Source organism: Macrobrachium nipponense, chromosome 39 (assembly GCF_015104395.2).
Source record: "Macrobrachium nipponense isolate FS-2020 chromosome 39, ASM1510439v2, whole genome shotgun sequence".
Lineage (NCBI taxonomy): Eukaryota > Metazoa > Arthropoda > Malacostraca > Decapoda > Palaemonidae > Macrobrachium > Macrobrachium nipponense.
In genome coordinates this window covers 21,489,880-21,510,512 of record NC_061099.1, presented here as the reverse complement: position 1 = coordinate 21,510,512, position 20,633 = coordinate 21,489,880, and the positions used below count along the sequence as shown (strand labels likewise).

Genomic DNA, 20,633 nt, shown 5'->3' with positions numbered 1-20,633 from the left:
GCGCTTCTCAGGATCCATGCGCCTGTTCAAAGGAGAGCGGCTGCCAGGCGAGCTGCGCCTACCATGAGGCGAACGCCTACTAGGCTCTTGGCGCCTACTTACAGGTAGAGCGAAGCCCTGGAGAAGGTCGCTTACTAGGAGACCGGCGTCTACCATGCTCCACAACTTCGATCCAGACTTGTGTGGTCTCTTCAAAAGGTAGTCTCCCAGAAGAGACATATCTTTCAGGCTCTACACGCCTGTCCTGAACAGAGCGGCTAAAAGGAGAGCCGCGCCTATCAGGAGAAAAGCGCCTATCCTCCGCACCACGCTTGGGAGCGGGAGAGCGTCTACTTGGGGTGGGGAGTAGCGCCTACTAGGCTCAAGGCGCCTAACAAAAGGCGAGATCCTGTCTCTTGACGAATCCATCAAAGAGTAGGCTCTCTTATCCGGAGAATGAAGGATCTTCGGAAATGAGCGAGAAGACGAGGCTGTACGCCTGTCTTTACGACAACGCCTACTAGGCGCTAGATCCCTTCCTACTGGAGAGATGTAGTCACCAGGAGAAAGCTTCTTGGGCGATCTTGACGCCTGGAAGACGACAAGCGCCTGCCGAGGGAAGAGCGCCTCCTTCCATCCGCTGATACAGGAGAGAGAACCGACTCTGACTGAGACGGTAACACAGGCAAAGGAATCCTAGACTTCTTGACAGGGAGAGAGACGTCTTTTCGACGCGTTCCTCCTGCCAAGGAGCCCGCCAGCGCCGAAATCTGCGCTTGCAGTCCAGCAGAATTCGAGCTGGAGATCTTGCAAAATCCTCCACCGGAGAAGAGGCTCGAAGCCTACTATGAGGCGAGAAACTCCTGCTCCATCCTGGGTTTCTTGATCTCTACTTCCGGCTCTTCTGGAAAAACTTCCGGGCTGGAAGGAAAGGCGCCAGGAGCCTTCCAGCTCTCTTCAGCGGTCGCGAAGAATCCGAGGCGCTCCATCCTCTTCTAGGCGAAGGTGAGGAAGAAGAAGAGAAGCATTGGCGCAATACCTCCTTCTTCGCGCGAACAAGGGCAGCCTGGGTACGAGCATCAGGATCTACCGAGGGGACGCCTGATCGGTGGGAGTTCTCCCTAACCTTCCTGCGGCTGTTGACTTTCCTCCTCCCACTGGGACTGGGAGTCTGGAAGAGGTCTAGGCCTGGAAGCATTAAGGAGCCGATCAGACGCACCCTCCACTGCACTGGGGGTCACTGCACAATTCACCTTCACTACTCTTACCTTGCAACGAACGAATCTTCTTTTCCATGCTAAGGATCGTGGCTCTCATGGTTGCCACTTCCGTAGTCGTATCCTTAGGTTCGATGCAGGGCGCAGGAGCTGAAACTGGAGAAGGTTCTAATGCTACAACAGGATTTTCTTCTACCTCGCTAATACGAGACTTACTAGAACTCCTAGACGAAGCCTTCTCACCCTGTCTTTCTAACTAAACTTCCTCAAGTAGGAAGAAAGAGCCTTCCATTCACCCTCATCCAACTTCTCACATCATTACACGGGTTAACAAAAGAACATTCTTTCCCTCTACATTTAAAGCAAACTGTGTGAGGATCTACTGTAGCTTTCGGTAGTCTCACCTTGCATTCATCCATAGAGCACACCCCTAAACATAGAAGATTTCTTAACCTCTAACTCAGACATCTCGAAATCAAAGAAAAATCCAAATCAATATCCAAAAACAATCCACAAATGCGTATGCCCAAGCCAACAAGATCAGGTACTTCACCGAAAGTCAGTCCAAATAAATCCAAGGCAACGAGAATCGAATAAAGCTGTCAGGAGGTAACAACCACAGGTGTAGTCGTCACCGGCGACAGAAAAAGAAAAATTCTGACTGGAAAGGGAGATATTGGTTCTTACAGCCGCCACCCAGCGGCGGGTAAAGGTAGATCACCTGACCTACCTGTCGCGTGTGCCGCGAGTTTTGAATTCTGTCGTGACGTCAGAGACGTATAGCTAAGTATATCTGACAGGAAAGTTCATGTACAAAACAACCATTACTGTACCTTTGCTTACCCAACTCCCGGGTCTCAGAAATTCCTCATTCTACAAGAAGTGAGGAAGATGATGGGAGAAGGGTGGAGCTGTAGAGCAAGTAGCACTCCTGCCAGGCAATTTTACAGCCACATTTTCCTTGTCCCAAAGGGAGATTAGAAGAGAGTTATAAATCTGTCAATGTTGAATCTTTTCATAAGGAGAATGAGATTCAAAATGGAGACCCAAAGGACAGTTCTAGAGCAGTCAGGGACAAGGATTTTATGCTGACAATAAACTTGAAGGATCTATACTTCCAGATTCCAATCCATCATTCTTCCAGGAAGTTTCTCTGCTATAGTCTGGCAGAGTAAGTTTTTCAATTCAGAGTTCTGTGTTTTGGATTGACAACGTCTCCTCAAGTATTTACAAGAGTATTCACTCTCGTGTCGACATGGGCTCATGCTCAGGGAATCAGACTAATAAGGTACCTGTACGACTGGCTGGTGATAGCAAAGTCCCGAGAAAAATTACTTCAGGACAGACATCTTCTCCAGTTTTGTCACGGCTTAGACATTGTGATAAATCGGGAGAAGTCGAGTTTGGTTCCCAGTCAGAGGCTGGTGTACTTAGGGGTGATTATATACACAGTAAAGGCCAAAGCTTTCCCTTCAGATCTTCAAAGGATAGAGAAATGGAAAGTACGTAGTGAATTCCTTCCTGGGAAAGCAAACACGACACAACCAGCAAAGCAGTGGCAAGTAGTTCTAGGGGGATACTAAGTTCCTTGGAGAAGTGAGTACCACATGGGAGACTACACCTTCAGTCTTTACAATGGAGGATGAGAGAGTTTTGGTCACAAAGTGAAGATCACCCATACAAGCAGATTCCACTGTCGACAGAAGTGAGGAATGATCTATGGTGGTGATTGCAAGACAGCAATCTGACTGTAGGGGTACCCCTTCAACAGCGCTCCTAGATCTGCTGCTCTCGGATGCGTCACTGGAAGATTGGGGCCCTCACTTGGAAGAGCTGAGGATTTCGGGAAAAGTCAGAAGGACAGAGAACTTCATATAAACATGCTAGAACTAAAAGCAGCATTTCTAGCACTACAGGAGTTCCAGGGAGGGGAGGGAGGGAGGTGGTGAATGGGGGCTAATCAGTAGTATTGATGTCAGACAAGACTACAGTAGGTGGCACATGTAAACATTACACCTTATGACAGTTCAACTTCATCAGTGGGCAGTAGAAAACCTAGTAGATATCAGGGCCAGGTATATTCTGAGGAAAAGGAATGTAATAGCGGACAAGTTGAGTTGCCGAGACCAGATTCTGGGAATAGAGTGGTCCTTGCATCAGGAAATTCCAGACAGAATGTTTATCTTGTGGGAAAGACTGGTCATAGACCTGTTCTCAAGAAGACACAACAAGAAGCTGGAGATATAAAGTTCAGTAGTACCAGACACAGAAGCAGTAGCAGAAGATGAGGATTTCGGGAAAAGTCAGAAGGACAGAGAACTTCATATAAACATGCTAGAACTAAAAGCAGCATTTCTAGCACTACAGGAGTTCCGGGAGAGGGTGAAGGGGCAATCAGTAGTATTGATGTCAGACAAGACTACAGTAGTGGCACATGTAAACATTACACCTTATGACAGTTCAACTTCATCAGTGGGCAGTAGAAAACCTAGTAGATATCAGGGCCAGGTATATTCTGAGGAAAAGGAATGTAATAGCGGACAAGTTGAGTTGCCGAGACCAGATTCTGGGAATAGAGTGGTCCTTGCATCAGGAAATTCCAGACAGAATGTTTATCTTGTGGGAAAGACTGGTCATAGACCTGTTCTCAAGAAGACACAACAAGAAGCTGGAGATATAAAGTTCAGTAGTACCAGACACAGAAGCAGTAGCAGAAGATGCTCTACAACATCTGTGGGACAATATGGACGTCCCCCACAAAATATGCATTCCCGCAGAATGGTTCCCGGACCTGTTAGAACTCCTGATAGATGTTCCGAGAAAACTATGTACCTCCCTGGAACAACCTACTATATGTCAACCACACGTGGAGAGGTACTACCAGTCGGTACAGTCCCTATCTCTTCATGGGTGGAGACTCAAGTATCTCCTGTGAGCAAGAGGCTTTTCTCAAAATGCAACATCGCAGATGGCAGGATATATCGGAAAGTCATCGACAGAGGTGTACCAGGGAAAGTGGTCTATCCTGTGATTGGTGTCGCAGACAGTGTGTTTCTCTACTCGGAACTTCTATTCAAGTTAACTGATTTTCCGATATACCTCAAGACAGAAAAACATCTTTCTGTACCTGCCATAAAGGGGTACAGGGCTGCACTAGCTTTGGTTCTATGAATGAAAGGTGTGGAGTAGACATTTCCTCCTCATGGGAAATAGCTCTGTTAATGAAGAGTTTTGAGAAGTCCTGTTCCCCCAAGGAATTAAAGCCTCCTGATTGTGATTCAACCATGGTATTTGCTAGTCTTACTGAGCCCCCAAATAAACCATTGCAACAAGCCATGGATAGAAGCTTGACTCTAAAAGCAGTCTTCTTGTTGGCTTTAGCATCGACCAAAAGGGTAGGGGAATTACATGGTTTGTCATATGAGTGAAGCATTCCAGAGTTTGGAAGTCAATAGTCTTTGAAATCATACCAGAATTTGTAGCCAAGACTCAAAATCCATCAGTGGTAGATTACAGATTTGTCTCCTTTTCTATACCTTCTTGAGGAGACTTTGTGGATAATGACCCTGAAGAAACTTTATTGTGTCCCGTCAGGGTACTACGAGCTTACTTAAAAAGAACTTGGCACTTCAGACCTAAATGTCGAAGAGTTTTGAGTGCAGGCCGGGTCAAGAAAGAAGTGTCCAAGAATACAATATTGTTTTGGTTAAGTGTCTAAGAATACAATATTGCTTTGGTTAAGTGTCCAAGAACACAATATTGTTTTGGTTAAGAGAAACGATTAGGAATGCATATTTGACGGAATCTGGAAGGTCAAATAATTTTGCGAGAGCTACAGCTCACAACATCAGGGGCCTGAGCTCTTCTTTGGCATTCAAGAGAAGTATGTCTGTTGATAGGATTTTGAAAGCTGGTGTTTGGCTGCATCAAACAACTTCATTTCCTTTTATTTAAAGGATGTTGCCCAATGATCCATGGGTCCGGTGGTGGCTGCTCAACAGGTGGTATAGCTCATCCAGTACCCCTGACAGGTCAGTTAGTATCTAGTCTAAGATGAAGGTATGAAAGTAGAATGAACGAGATGTCTGGTCTTGTCTCTTTCTAGCTCTAGAGCAAGTAGTACTCCTGTCAGGTGGATTTTACAGTCACATTTTCCTTGTCCCCAAGGCCAATAGAGATTGGAGGACAGTTATAGATCTGTCAACATTGAATCTTTTCATAAGAAGGACAAGATTCAAAATGGAGATCCCAAGGACAGTTCTAGAGCAGTCCGCTGACAACAGACTACAAGGATGCATACTTCCAGATTTCAGTCCATCATTCTTCCAGGAAGTTTCTCCGCTTCAGTCTGGCAGAGAAGGTTTTTCGATTCAGAGTTCTGTATTTTGGAGTGACAAAGTCTCCTCAAGTATATACAAGAGTATTCACTCTCGTGTCAACATGGGCTCATGCTCAGGGAATCAGATTAATAAGGTACCTGGACGATTGGCTGGTGATAGCAAAGTCCCAAGAAATATTACTTCAGGGCAGACATCTTCTCCAGTTTTCTCACAGCTTAGGCATTGTGATAAATTTGGAGAAGTCGAGTTTGGATCCCAGTCAGAGGCTGGTGTACTTAGAGATGATTATAGACACAGTAAAGGCCAAAGTTTTCCTTTCAGATCAGAGGATAGAGAAATGCAAAGTAGTGTATTCCTTCCTGGGAAAGGAAACACAACCAGCAAAGCAGTGGCAAGTAGTTCTAGGGATACCAAGTTTCTTGGAGAAGTTAGTTCTACATGGGAGACTACACCTTCGGTCTTTACGATGGAGGATGAAAGAGTTTTGGCCACCAAGTGTTGATCATCCATATGAGCAGATTCCAAAGTTGACAGAGGTGAGGAAAAATCTACTGTGGTGGTTACAAGACAACAATCTGACACTAAAGGTACCTTTCAACAGCCCTCTTCAGATCTTCTGCTGTTCTCAGATGCATCGCTCAAAGGTTGGGGTGCTCACATGGAAGAGCTGATGATTTCGGGAAAATGGAGTATAGTCAGGCAACAACTCACGATAAACATGTCTGCATCTCATGATGGCCGAAAGCAAAGTGGAATGTTTACATCCAGGCAGGTGGGGAGTGGAATGTTTACATCTAGGCAGGTGGGTCTCCCCGCCTACCGGATGGTAGGTACTGTCTAACCACCTTGTTCAAGAGTTTTGACGGGTGTGTTCCATCTTTGCCGTAAGCAATTAATTCCTATTGTAAAGGACTGAGGATTTGTATATTGTGTAGGAACACCCATTTGAAGGAGGCAAAGAGATTCATATCCAGAATAGTGACCCATACAGCAATTTTGGCAAAAAAGAAAATCACTCTGTAACCCTTTCCTTTTGCCTCCCTGTCCATTATTTCATTGAAAAATATTTTCTAGTAATTTCAAATTCATACTGCAATGAAACACTACAATAGAAATTTGATTAGATTTTCAACAATGTAATAAAAAATACTTTTGAAAATTACTTTCAGAGTCCAGTATAAAAGTTCAAATTTAATTCTCACCATTGCCACTCAAGAACAGAAATAACAGCCAAAATCTGGCTAACTCAAATGAAGTCTTGTAGTCAGAAAGATCAAGGAATACTGCTTTTAGTTTTAAAATGTGTTGAAAAATAAAAGATACTACAGGCAGTCCCCGGGTTACGACGGGGGTTCCGTTCTTGAGACGCGTCGTAAGCCGAAAATCGTCGTAAGCCGGAACGACGCTTGGAAATATGTCTTAAACTAATAAAAAGTTACAAAAACCTTACTTGTAATCCTTTGGTTACACTACATGTTGTTTCCTGTAGTTTTTATGTACAACCTGGAGTTATTTTTCATAAAAGAATGCTGGTTCTTGAAGGTAAAAACTATTGTTAATACCTCTGGTGACACTACATTCTTGAAGTTTTATGTACAACCTGGAGTGATTTTGCAAAATCTTGAGGGCTACAAGAACAGCTGATTACTATTTACGTATCATATAGACTAATTAAAGTAAATGTATCTTTAAATAGGCTTTATATATTAGTACAACAAAACATTTCCTGCCATGAGTCAGAGGCCGTTTAATGAAACGAACACTTCTCTGTCCTATCTGTTCAGAAAATAAACGTTACGTCAATCCCCGAGACCATTGTTGCCAAAGCGTCTCTCTCTCTCTCTCTCTCTCTCTCTCTCTCGCTCTCTCTCTCTCCTCTCTCCTCTCTCTCTGATCAAATTACATTGGAAACTTGACATACGATTGCCCTAATATACGAATGTTTTGAGATATAACAGAAAATTTGCGAAAATACAAGCTTTGATATACAACGAAATATTTGAGATACGATTTTGCGACGAGTGTTAGTTGTATAGGCGACCGATAAATGGCGTTCAGTCTGTTTGTTTGTTGGTGCTGCATGTTAACACGTCGTTGTTTAGTTCGTTGTATTTGCGCCTATTTTTCGTGTTATTTTGTCTATTTTATTATTAACCATGGGTCTCAAAGCTAAAGACAAAGCAGGTGATAAGAAAAAAACCCAAGAAAATGATTTCGATGGAAGCAAAACATGAAATTATAGCAAAGCATGAACGTGGCGTTCGTATCGTCGATTTGCAAACGAGTATGGTCGAAATCCTTCTACAATATCCACGATCATCAAGCAGAAGGAAGCTATAAAAACCCCCGAGACCATTGTTGCCAAAGCGTCTCTCTCTCTCTCGTTTCTCGGCCAATCACTCTCTCTCTCTCCTCCTCTCTTCTCTTTCCTTGATTCAATCTCTCTCTCTCGTCCCTGATCAAAAAATTTTACGTACTGGATAATGTCTCTCTTTGGATACTTCGATTTTGCCAAATATTGAGGGCTACAAGAACAGTTGATTACTATTTACGTATCATATAGACTAATTAAAAAGTAAACGTATTCTTTAAATAGGTCTTAATATTATTCGTATCAACAAAACATTTACTGGCATGAGTTTCAGAGGGCCAGTTTTAACGAAAAACGATACACTGCTCTGTCCTTAAACCTCGGAGCGTCGGAAGACGCCTTTCTCCTCTCCTCTCTCTCTCTCTCTCTCGCTCTCTCGTCTCTCTCTCTCTCTCTCTCTCTCTCTCTCTCTCTCTCTCTCTGATCAAATTACTGGATAATGTCTCTCTTTGGATACTTGGAATTTGCGTTGTAATCTAACCAGAAACTTCGTTTTGTTATTATTACTGGAAACAAGCAATGATTTTTTCATTATTTGCGCTTTTGGACTGTTATATGTAAACTAGTATGTATTCATTCGCTCTGAAACTAGTTCCGCATATGAGGCGTCACTAAAAAACATAGAAAAATACAACATAAAAAAGTGTCGAAAAATCAATCATAATCTCAAACCGTTTAACGAAACGAACACTTCTCTGTCCTTAACTCGGAGCGTCGGAAGACGCCTCTCTCTCTCTCTCTCTCTCCTCTCTCTCTCTCTCTCTCTCTCTCTCTCTCTCTCTCTCTCTCTGATCAAATTACTGGATAATGCCTCTCTTTGGATACTTGGAATTTGCGTTGTAATCTAAGCAGAAACTTCGTTTGTTATTTTATTACTGGAAAACAAAGCAAGCCATGATTTTTTTCATATTGCGCTTTTGGGACTGTTATATGTAAACTAGTATGTATTCATTCGCTCGGAAACTAGTTCCGCATATGAGGCGTCACTAAAAAACATAGAAAAATACAACATAAAAAGTGTCGAAAATCATCATAATCTCAAACCGTTTAACGAAACGAACACTTCTCTGTCCTTAACTCGGAGCGTCGGAAGACGCCTCTCTCTCTCTCTCTCTCTCTCTCTCTTCTCTCTCTCTCTCTCTCTCTCTCTCTCTCTCTCTCTGATCAAATTACTGGATAATGTCTCTCTTTGGATACTTGGAATTTGCGTTGTAATCTAAGCAGAAACTTCGTTTTGTTATTATTACTGGAAACAAGCAATGATTTTTTCATTATTTGCGCTTTTGGACTGTTATATGTAAACTAGTATGTATTCATTCGCTCGGAAACTAGTTCCGCATATGAGGCGTCACTAAAAAACATAGAAAAATACAACAAAAAGTGTCGAAAATCATCATAATCTCAAATTTTTGTTGTAATCTAACCAGAAACTTATTTTATTAATATACTGTGCTAAACTATAAAGGATTTTTATCATAGTATGCATTTTTTAAAAGCGTCGTTAACTCGGAGCGTCGGAAGCGTCAGCGTCGTAACCTCGGAACAAGCGTCGTAACCCAGGACGGATTTTTCCATTGAATATTTAAGAAAAAGCGTCGTAACCTCGGAACGTCGTAAGCCGGAACCGTCGTAACCCGGGGACCGCCTGTATTTACCTCAAGTTAGGTACAGGCAAATAGTTAACAGAAAATTCACTCCTCCCAAAATCATAGTGAACATCACATATTTGTACAAATAGTACTCACAAGCTTCACTTGTGTTCTTAATACCTGTGGGTGAGGCACTGAGCTCTGGTGAATCAGATGTATAGTTTGGATCCACCAACCCTTCTATGTTCTCCCCTGCACACACGCGCATAGTGACCTCCATCAGCACCTGGGATGTGATCTCAGCTTTTTTAGCGGCTGATAAAACCTGAAAGGAAAGGATTACGTACGTGTAAGCATGTAGTACAGCACTGACAAATTAAATGTTCCACTTAAATGGTTTATTTTGATGTTGTATCATGAATATATAATAACCAGGTCTCTTAAAAAGTACCCACATGATTATTCCTCACTAACACTTACTTGTACTGTGATCGGGCAAGTAGTAGTGACATCTTGCCATTTGGCCTGAAGCACATTTGATAACGTTGAAAGCACTAACTCTTCTGTTACCTCACTTGTACTGACACTCTGAAGAAAACGAACCATAAACCCTGTATTAAAACTTAACTCTGTGTACATTATATGCAAAAATTACCATGAATATCAAAGCACAAATGACATTATAAAAATTTCCCTGTAATATTCATACCCTGGGACGTTTGTTGTCGCTGCCATAATGACCTGTCTCCAAGCTGGTTGGAGTTTCAGCCTTGGTTTCTACTTCCATAGGTTCTTCTAAACCTTTGGAGGAGGGCCACAAATTAATTACATACAACAGATGTATCACTAAGGTCTAATGTCATGAGTCACAGCAATGTCAAGATGCACAGCAAATATTAGCTCTTTTTCAAGTTATATGTCAATTGGTATGATATGACTGAAAATAGTATATAGTACACTTAATGATGCAATTACTCAATAGTACTCACCCTTTTTACAAGGAGTAATATCTAGTGGTGAAGGTGGAGGTTGTCTTTTATGTGGAGAAGGCAGCAGTGATGTTGTTTTTTTTTTTTTTTTTTTGGGGCATTTAGGAGACGTTGGCAACTGTATGCCCTTTTGTAATAAAGATAGATTGGATTACATTAGGAATTCTGAGTATAAAAATTAATAATTAATTAATAAACTAAAAATAGCAAATTTTTTCCCCCAATTCAAACATAAGTAACAGTTCTGAACTACAAGTTACCAATAGAAAACATTTGTTCATAGCATACCCATCAATCTATGCCTCCAGAGATACTATTCATTAGTTTTCAAAATGAAAGAAGAAAGGCCATAAGTGACTATCCACACTTACACACCTGTGAACAATCAGCTGAAAGGTACATACTACCTAGGTTACCACATATTAGAAAAGCTTATATTATTTTTATTTAGCTTTTGTAAATTTAGATAAGCCTGGTTTTTCTAGGTTTTATAACTACCTTTCAAGAATTATTTTGTGGCAGAATAGCCTTTGTTTTGTCTGAGTACTTGTTTATATTATTTTTGAAATTTAAGTGCCCATTGTCTGGTCATTTCAAGTGCTTAATGTAAAGTGCTTAATTTAACATTACTCAGTGTGTCAGGCGCCTCCTCCCCATTTGTTTATATTATCGAACAACAGTTTTAATGATTGTTTATTTTTTTACTGTGTTTACTTGGTGATGTCTGGACGTTGGTGCTCAGACAGAGTTCAGTTCGGGCTAGAGCACTCCCCTGATATTATCCCTTCAACAGCATGCTGATTTGGACATTGGATGACGATTATTTGGCGGTTTATTTGGACGACGATTTTTTTTTTTTTTATTACACTTTGGATCCTCACCTTGGTCAGCTGTCTGCAGTATCTCTAGTCACCTGCAACTCGAGTGTTTCCTGCCTAGTCCTGCGGCTTGGGTGCTTCGATACGACTCACAGGTGCTCCTGTCACCTGCAACTTGAGCCATTCCTGCCTTTCGCTGATGAGGAGGTATTCTCAGGGAATGGGTGCCGTCACTTTCTCCCGGCACTGACAGGAATTTATCTGACTTTTCTACATCTCCATCCAGTTGCTGTGGATGTGGGAGCTGGCTAGCTCGTGAGATGGCCTGTAGGGAGGCTGACGCCAGGTAGGACTAAATATCACTGATTTTCGTTCAGGATCACTCTGGCGTTCATGACCTGCCCTGTTAGCTGATTTGGAGTTTGGATCATGGCCATGATAGTTTTCTCTTTGGATGCCTTCATTTATGTGAGAAAACGATGTAGTGGTTATATATAGATATGTATTTTTCCATATTTGAAACGGGAGTATATAAAGTTACCCAATGAGTCTTCTTCTAGACAAAGTTTTTGTGTGTTTAGCTTTGTGGTTTTAAGGTAGGGATAATAATTATTTTCTTGTTTTCTTACTCTGCCTTCCTTCTTCCTTTGGCTTAGCATTAGGGTTTGGCTTCTTAGTTTTAGGGAATCCATTGTGATTCTAAGGACTGGTATCTGTTACATCCAACAAGGTTTATTTAAATTTTGTATTTGTTAGGCATTAAATATTATTAAGTTTTCTTCGGTGTTTTTTTTTCCGCTGACCTTTAACACTGGGCTACATGAAATCATCGACAACAACCCTAATATATAAGAACTCGCAAGTTTTTTATTCTATTTCAGGGTTGTTGTCAGTGATCTCATGTAACCCAGTGTTACAGATCAGCGGAAACAAACACCGAAGAAAACTTAATAATATTTAATGCCTAACAAATATGATATTGTTATAATACAATAAAGTTTCATACATACTGACCTGGCAGATATATACATAGCTAAGACTCCGTCGTCCCCGACAGAAATTCAAATTTCGCGGCACACGCTGCAGGTAGGTCAGGTGATCTACCGTCCTGCCCTGGGTGGCAGGATTAGGAACCATTCCCGTTTTCTATTCATATTTTTTCTCTTCCACCTGTCTCCGCGGGGAGGCTGGGTGGGCCATTAATCGTATATATCTGCCAGGTAAGTATGTATGAAACTTTATTGTATTATAACAATATCATTTTCATACAATCAACTTACCTGTCAGATATATACATAGCTGATTGACACCCTTTGGTGGAGGGTAAGAGACAGCTAACATGGAATAGACAGGTAAACAACATATGTTGTAGGTATAAATAAACCTTGGTTCCTATCTGATAGGTGGTAGACTTCGTGGCTGTTGCCCGGTAGTCTGCATCACCTCAAGACTTTAGCGAGATATGTGATCTATGGCTAAGAGATCTTGTGGGTCTGCCGATGGGATATGAACCGCTTACTCGGCAGAGCCTGAAAGGACTTTGTCAATGGGTACTGGACCACTTCTATGACAATACACCTTATGAAGGAGCGCAACACCGATCCCGATCACCTGATCCTAACACGAGGGTTCGCGCTCAAATTGGAAAGAGTTATCCACACACTCCTTCAAAAACCCCAATAATTTCACTAAGTTAAAAAACTTTAACTCAAAGTTAAGGATCAGTGTCGGCTCCTTATCCCAGTAACGTATCCGCAGAAACGTATAAACCAAAAGAGAAGGATCTCTCGTAGGTTAACTTGACATCCTTTGTGTAATGAGAAGTCAACACAGAGTTGCCTCTACCGTACAACACAGCTAATATGTCTTATATGACATATTGTTATGTAAAGAACAAGAATTTGCAAAAGCGCGCACTTCCTGTGCTTTTAATTCTCAGCTGTTTGAAGGAATCAAGTCACTTATGAAGTGCTTAGGAGATCTCCATGTTTCAAAGAAGACCAGGGCTTTCTTGAAATGGATCTCTCCCGACTGAAGCCTGAAGCCTGGCAGGAACCTCGCGCCTGGCTGGTGCTTCGCTCTTGGTTGGCGCCTAGCGCTTGTCTGGTACCTTTCGCTTGACTGGCGCCTCGCATCTGGTTGACGCCTCGCGTCTTAGCTAGAGATTCGCGCCTAGAGCCTGGCTTGCGCCTGGCTGGCTGCTCGCACCTGGCTGGCGTCTCGCGCCAGGTTTGCACTTTGTGCCTGCCTGGCGCCTCGCGCCTTGCGTCTGCCTGGAGCTTCGCGCCTGGCTGGTGCCTGGCTGGCGCCTTGCGCCTGGCTGGCGTCTCGCGCCCGGTTGGAGTGGTGCCTTGCGCCTGCCTGGAGCTTCGCGGCTGGCTGGTACCTCGCGGCTGGCTGGTACCTCGCGCCTGCCTGGCGCCTCACTCCTGCCTGGCGCCTCGCGCCTGGTTGGCTCCTCCCCACTTGCCGGAGCTTCGAGCTTGGTAGAGTCTCGAGGATGTCTGGCAATGTCCACATCGGACACTCTTATCTGTCCTATATGTTCGCATCTAGTGAATCTGTGTCAGGTTGTAGGCCCGGTCTTTCGCCTCATCAGACAATGACAGTGTTTTTGGGTTGTCTGCAGGTTTCTTCTTCCTTACTGACTGTGTCAGAAGGTCTTGAGTCGCCTTCTCAGTTAATGAACGAGAAATGTCCTTCACTAACTGAGAAGGGAACAAAAAGTCAGACAAAGGCGAGTACAGAAGCGCTGCCCTCTGAGCGTGGGAGACCGCTTTGGTTAAAAAGACACTATATACTGTCCTCTTTTGTTTTTAAGAAGACCTGCTCCAAAACAAAGAGGAGATCTCAACCGAGCCATCCTGAACCGCTTTGTCTATACAAGACAAAATACACAGAAGGACTTCTGGTTCGAGTCCTTCAGAATCATGGGCTTTCTTGGACATCACCCCAAGGGACCAATCTAAGAAGTTGAAAACTTCCAATACATGAAAGAGTCCCTTGAGGAGATGGTCCAGTTCTGAAATGCCCCAAGTTATACGGGCAGAGTTCAAACCTTGTCTACGTGAAGCGTCAACTAAGGTAGAAAAGTCCGCTTCTGACGTAGACGGAAGAGAAATACCCATATTCTCTCCCGTCTGATATCAAATGCCTCTTTTACCAGCTAGTCTCGCTGGAGGCATGCAGAAGACCGTTCTAACTAACTCCTTCTTCTTCGACTTCATCCAAGAGTCTAAAGACTGAAGAGCCCTCTCATCGAAATGGCGGGCTTTCATTCTAAGAAAAAACGAAGATTTCTTCGTCTTTGCACTCGAGAAAAGAGAGCGCGGATAGAGAGGCAGGAGTCCAAGTCGTCTCCATACTCCTCTAGAAGCAAGGCTGTCAAAACATTATAGTTCGACAGTCCTTCTCTTCCTTGATACTCCTCCTCCGAGTTTACTTCTAACTCGGGGTCTAGATGAGTCTCCGCTGCTAATTCAGTACGTCTTTCCTCTGGAGGAGACAAACTCCTAATAGGAGAGGGGCTAAGGGAATGATATTCCTTCCTCTTCCCCGCTTTAATAGTCCTGGAAGGCGCCAACAGCCCAGGCTTCTCTCCATAAATGGATGACGCTTCCCGCTTGGATGACGCTTCTAGTCCGCCAAGCGTCCTGGCTGACGCCTCCCGTTTGTGTGGCTGCTGACGTCTGGATGACGCCTCGCGCCTGGAAGACGCTTCGCTCTCAAAAGGCGTCCTAACTGGCGCCAAAATTTTGGTTGGAGCCTCGCGTCTAAAAGCAGCTTTAAATGACGATTCATATCTTGACGACGTCTCACATCTCTCTGGCGTTACGTGTCTTCCGTAAGATTCTCCCGATCTCGCTCTCGAAACCGAAGCCTCTGCGATATGTTTGGAAGCTTCACGTCTGCATGACGCCTCTCGCTTCGCAGGGGAGAGAGGACGAGACTTCTTGCTATGAAGAAGACTTTCCGCAGGTTCTCACAACTCTTTCCAATAAATGTTAAACATGTTAACAGTTATTATCGTCGATCGAGAAGGATCTCTTTGTTAACGCGAATAGGAGCGAAAAAAGAGATTCTCGATGCTCTATGCGATATGAGAGTCGTGGAAATGGCTTAAGTGATTAAATGGGTAACGAAATCAGGAACGAATCTTGCCGTTACCGAGCTTGGTGTCCGATAGGCTACTGGACTCTTAGGTTAATAACTCGCTAAAACGAGAAAATCTTGGATGGTGCTCTTGGCTCACTGCGCCAGGCTGGCGCTTCTGGCGCAAATTTTGCGTCAGGCTGGCGCTTCTGGAGCATTGCGCCAGGTTGGTACTACGCGCCAGACTGGCGCTTTCTTCTAATTCTTTTTATGTTATGTGCCAGAACACCTGTGCCTTTATGGTACCCGACATCCTTTCACATGTTAATTCCGTTCTTAGTAGGAAAAAGCTTTATATACGTAGTATAGTCCATTCAGGGAAACAAGTTCTGCCCCAAAGAGAATGTTTCCCATCCGACTCATCCATCTTCTTCTGAGCAGGTACTCTAATAAGCTATGCTTTCGTAAGCCTGAGAGCATTACATAATACAATGTTCTGCTGCGATAGAATCCTTTAATAATGTTACCTACGGTAAACAGCATTGAAAGGTTGTACTATCTCTCTTATTGAAAGCTTCTTAGCAAAAGGCATACAATATTTTATTTATGTTAGCTTAACTATCCCCTCAATCCGAGGTTAAGACCGCGATTGTAGGGGAGAGATGCGGATAGTTATTCCATCTAGCAGGAGAGAGAGATACGCCCGACCGCTCATGACTGACACCTACATGGTACTGACAGTAACTGGCGTAGGCGTACTGCGTTGGTCTCAGGCTCTCAGCGAAAGCAGTCCCCGCTTACTCTTCCAGAGTTGCCAGCTACTCCAATTAATAAAGGAATTTTATAAAAATTATTATCGAACTTCGGGAAGGGAAGTTCTTATTAAAGCATATTTAAGCGAAACAAGACTTCGATAAATCTAGAAGCTAAGTAGGTGTTTGTCTTAAACAATTCCTTTAAGCGTAGTCCTTCCTAGAAAGACGTAGAAGGATACTGGTAATTGAGTTGCACAGAAAAGAAGTAACTACGGTATGTGTTTATGATTTGACCGTATCGTATTCTCAAACAGCAGAAACTCTACTACCTTCTACTATCTTCGTTCTTTTCGTTAATAGAACGATAGAAAGAGTATATATATATCCTTAAGGAACGAAGTTAATCAAGGAACTCTTTAAATCTTCGTGATTTCTTCATAAATCGCGGAAGAGACAGAATTCCTGTTCATCACTAGGGTTTACGGAAGGAAGTAGATATTTTCTATCCGCCATCATACCCAAACGTCGATGAGATCTTATTAAGAAAAACTCCCAAAGCTCTTGCCTCCTCAAAACGAGGGAAGAGCATGGATGCGGAGAGAGTCCGCTTGAGAGGAACTGCCTAACAAAGGAGTCTTCTGAATAATGAAAAGGGGCTTCTCTTAGTATCAGAATCCTTCTGACAAAAGCAACGGCCGCCTGTGCGACATCTTGCACATTTGCCAGGGGAAAGTTGCTCAAGTTAAAAATTCAAAGAGGAGTCTCGCGACTGACCTCTCTCTCAAAATGACAATTTGTCCAAAATTGCATTTTTCCTAACTATACAAACCTGAGGTCCTTTTACAATAGGAAGGTACTAGCGGCAGCTGGATAGGTCGTAAGCTTTCGAACAAGGGGTTCGGTAGTTAACTGCTTGTCCGACAGGCGCGCGCGCGCGACTGGGAGGTAAACAAATCACTTTTGCTTTGGCCCAAGCAAAAACTGCAGAGTGAGGGGTGGCATGAGGTGGGGCTATGTGTAAAAGGACCTCAGGTTTGTATAGTTAGGAAAAATGCAATTTTGGACAAATTGTCATTTGTTCCGACACGGCATACAAACCTTCGGTCCTTTTACAATAGGAAGACTCACTTCTTGGTGGGTGGAATCTGAGTCTTTTGTGAACAGACTGGTGTTCGCCCAACCTTGGAAGCCTCCCTGGTCGTAAGAGCGAGGGAGGGATCCAAGCCTCTGTCCGATTGATCGGGGTGTGCACCGCAGGATCAATGGTCAGACCTCTGGACCGAGTACTAAGAGAGAGGCATGCGTATCTCTTCGTACCAGCAATGTAAGAACTTGTTCCTGTACAGGAGCAAATATAAAGTCATGGGTTTGACTCTTGTAGGCATCCACTTCCCCCCCTTGTAGAAGGAAGTGGTGGATATTCTGCTCCTATCCCTAGTGAAAGGGATAGATGGGGCTCTGTCATATAGCTCACCTGCATCTCGTCCTCATTCCAGCGTAGAGTGACGACCATGGCCCTCTGCCCACAGGTAGAGGGAAGGAAAAGATGGGAGAGAGAGCCAGTCACTCACTCACTCACACACCATCCACACAGCCACACCAGGACTCGATGCTGTTCAGCCTGCGAGGGTCTGGGTTAGCTACACAACTTGTTGAGCAGCCACCACGGGTCCCAAGGAAAAGGTAACCAAGGACCTGTGGGCAATATCCCGAAGGTAGAAGGACGTAAAGGTAGTCTGGTTAGACCAGACCCCTGCCTTCAGGACCTGCGCCACGGAGAAGTTCTTACGAAACGCCAACGAGGGCCAATACTTCTGACTTCGTGAGCTCTCGGACGGGACGTACGGATGTCGTCACTACCATCAGCCTCATACGCCCTCCTGATGACCTCACGCAGCCAGAATGAAAGAGTGTTCTTGGATACTTCTTTCTTGGTGACCCCGGTGCTAACGAAGAGGCGTCGACACTCAGGCCTGATGGTGTCGAGTTCTCTTCAGATAGCGCCGTAGCGCCACTCACAGGACAAAGCAGCATCTCATCCGCATCATTATCGGTGAAGTCCAATAGGGAGGGAATCGTGAATGACTCGAACCTGTCGTCAGGGACCGACGGTTTCTGAGTCTTCGCAACGAAGTTCGGGACGAAATCGAGCGTCACGGCTCCCCATCCCCTGGAGTGTCGTACATCATAGGAAAGACCATGAAGTTCCCCTACTCTCTTCGCCGATGCCAGGGCCAGCAAGAAGAGGGTCTTGAGGGTCAGATCCCTGTCTGACGACTCTCGGAGTGGCTCGAACGGTGTTCGAGTCAGACTCCTAAGGACGAGAGTCACGTCCCACGCAGGGGGCCTGAGTTCCCTGGGTGGGCAAGACCTTTCGAAGCTCCTCATAAGCAAGGAGATCTCGAACGAGTTCGAGATGTCCAACCCCCTCAGTTTCAGGACGAGCGCCAAGGCGGCTCTGTATCCTTTAACTGTGGGGACTGAGAGGAGCTTCTCTCGGCGAAGAAAAACGAGGAAATCCGCTACCTGCTGAAGAGTGGCTCTGAGAGGAGATAGACCCCGTCTACGACACCAACCACAGAAGACGGCCCACTTCCCCTGGTACAACTGCTGCAGAGGACTGACGGACGTTTCCAGCCATCTCTGTTGCTGCGCTACGAGAAAAGCCTCTCGTTCGCAAGAGATGGTGGATAACAGCCAGCCGTGAAGACGTAGGGACTGGACTGCTCGGTGGTACCCGCTCGACGTGTGGCTGGCGAGAAGGTTGTGCCAAGGGGGAATCTCTCTCGGTTCTCCTGCGAGAAGAGCCAGCAGGTCCGGATACCAAATGGCCTGTGGCCATTTGGGAGCCACCAGGATCATCCTGAGATTCGGGGTGACCAGCGCTCGACTGATCACCTTGCGAATCAGGCTGAACGGGGAAAGGCATAGGCGAAGAGGTTGTCCCACGGGTGTTGAAGAGCGTCCCTCTGCCAGCTGCCCATGGTGGGTCCGGCACGGCCGAGAAGAACACCTGGAGCTTCCATGTTGTGCCGGGTGGCGAACAGATCCACGACTGGTCGCCCCCACAGGTCGAAGAGCCTTTCCGCCACGTCCTGGTGTAGAGACCATTCGGTCCCTATCACCTGATCCCGACGGCTGAGCGTGTCTGCTACTACATTCCTTCTTCCCTGGAATGTAGCGTGCCGACAGCTCTATTGAGTGTGCCTGAGCCCACTCGTGCACCTGCCGAGTCAACTGGTACAACGGGAGAGACACTAGGCCCCCCTGTTTGTTGACGTAAGCCACCACCGTGGTGTTGTCGCACATCAACACCACTGAGTGTCCCATCAAGCGGTCCTGAAACTCTTGGAGCGCGAGGAACGCTGCCTTGAGTTCCAGTACATTGATGTGAAGGTGCTTGTCGTTCTCGTCCCACACTCCTGAAGTCAGCAACTCCTCCAGGTGTGCGCCCCATCCCCTCGTCGATGCGTCTGAGAACAGCTGCATGTCCGGGGGGGAGTGCGCAGAGGCACTCCTCTTAAGAGGTTCCTGTCGTCCAGCCACCAGGCTAGGTCCTGCCTCACCTCCTGTGTCAGTGACACTGGAAAGCTTGCGGGGGATCCGTCGCCTGCGACCAACTCTCCTTTAGTCTCCACTGAAGAGACCGCAGGTGAAGACGCCCGTGAGACGCCCGCGTGAGGGACTAAACTTCTCGAAGTGACGACAGGTGTCGATCACGACTTGCCATCGCTGAGCTACCTGTTCCTGCCGAGACAGGAACTGGTTGGCTGCCTCCCTGAATCTGCTGATCCGCGAGTCTGCGGGGACGACTCGCCCTGCTACCGTGTCGATCAGCATACCCAGGTACTTCATCCTCTGCTTGGGCTCGAGATCGGACTTCTCGAAGTTCACCACGATCCCCAGATCGCGACAGAACTCGAGCAGTCGATCCCTGTCCTGTAGCAACTGCGAGCGGGAGCTCGCCAGGACTAACCAATCGTCGAGATACCTCATCAGACGTATCCCGTGCGAATGGGCCCAAGCAGACACCAGAGTGAACACTCGCGTGAACACCTGTGGGGCGGTTGAGAGACGAAGCACAGTGCCCTGAACTGGTACACCGTCCCGTCGAGGATGAAGCGGAGGTACTTTCTGGAGGACTGATGAATGGGTATTTGGAAATACGCATCCTTCAAATCCACTGAAAGCATGAAATCGTTCTCCCTGATGGAGTCGAGCACTGAGCGTGCCGTCTCCATCGTGAACCGGGTCTGGCGAACAAACCGGTTCAGGGGAGAGAGATCTATCACCGGGCGCCAGCCTCCCGTAGACTTTTCCACCAGGAAGAGTCGACTGTAAAAAGCCCGGTGACTGATCCGTGACGATCTCTACAGCTCTCTTGCTCAGCATGGTCTTGATCTCCTGTCTCAGTGCTACGTCCTTCGATGACCCTGGAACGTACGACTGCTGTTGGACCGGGTTGGAGGTGAGGGGTGGCCGA

The 20,633-nt window shown here is 45.4% G+C and overlaps 1 protein-coding gene across 1 annotated transcript in view; it reads right to left on the bottom strand.

Moving 5' to 3' along the window:
- The window catches only part of LOC135210381 (ubiquitin conjugation factor E4 B-like), a 133,635-nt gene extending 115,972 nt beyond the window's left edge, over positions 1 to 17,663 (bottom strand). The window contains 5 exon segments of the mRNA XM_064243288.1: positions 9,677 to 9,821; positions 9,977 to 10,084; positions 10,206 to 10,297; positions 10,486 to 10,612; positions 17,625 to 17,663. Coding sequence (XP_064099358.1) covers positions 9,677 to 9,821; positions 9,977 to 10,084; positions 10,206 to 10,297; positions 10,486 to 10,612; positions 17,625 to 17,663 — 511 coding nt within the window.
- Positions 17,664 to 20,633: the final 2,970 nt, after the last annotated feature.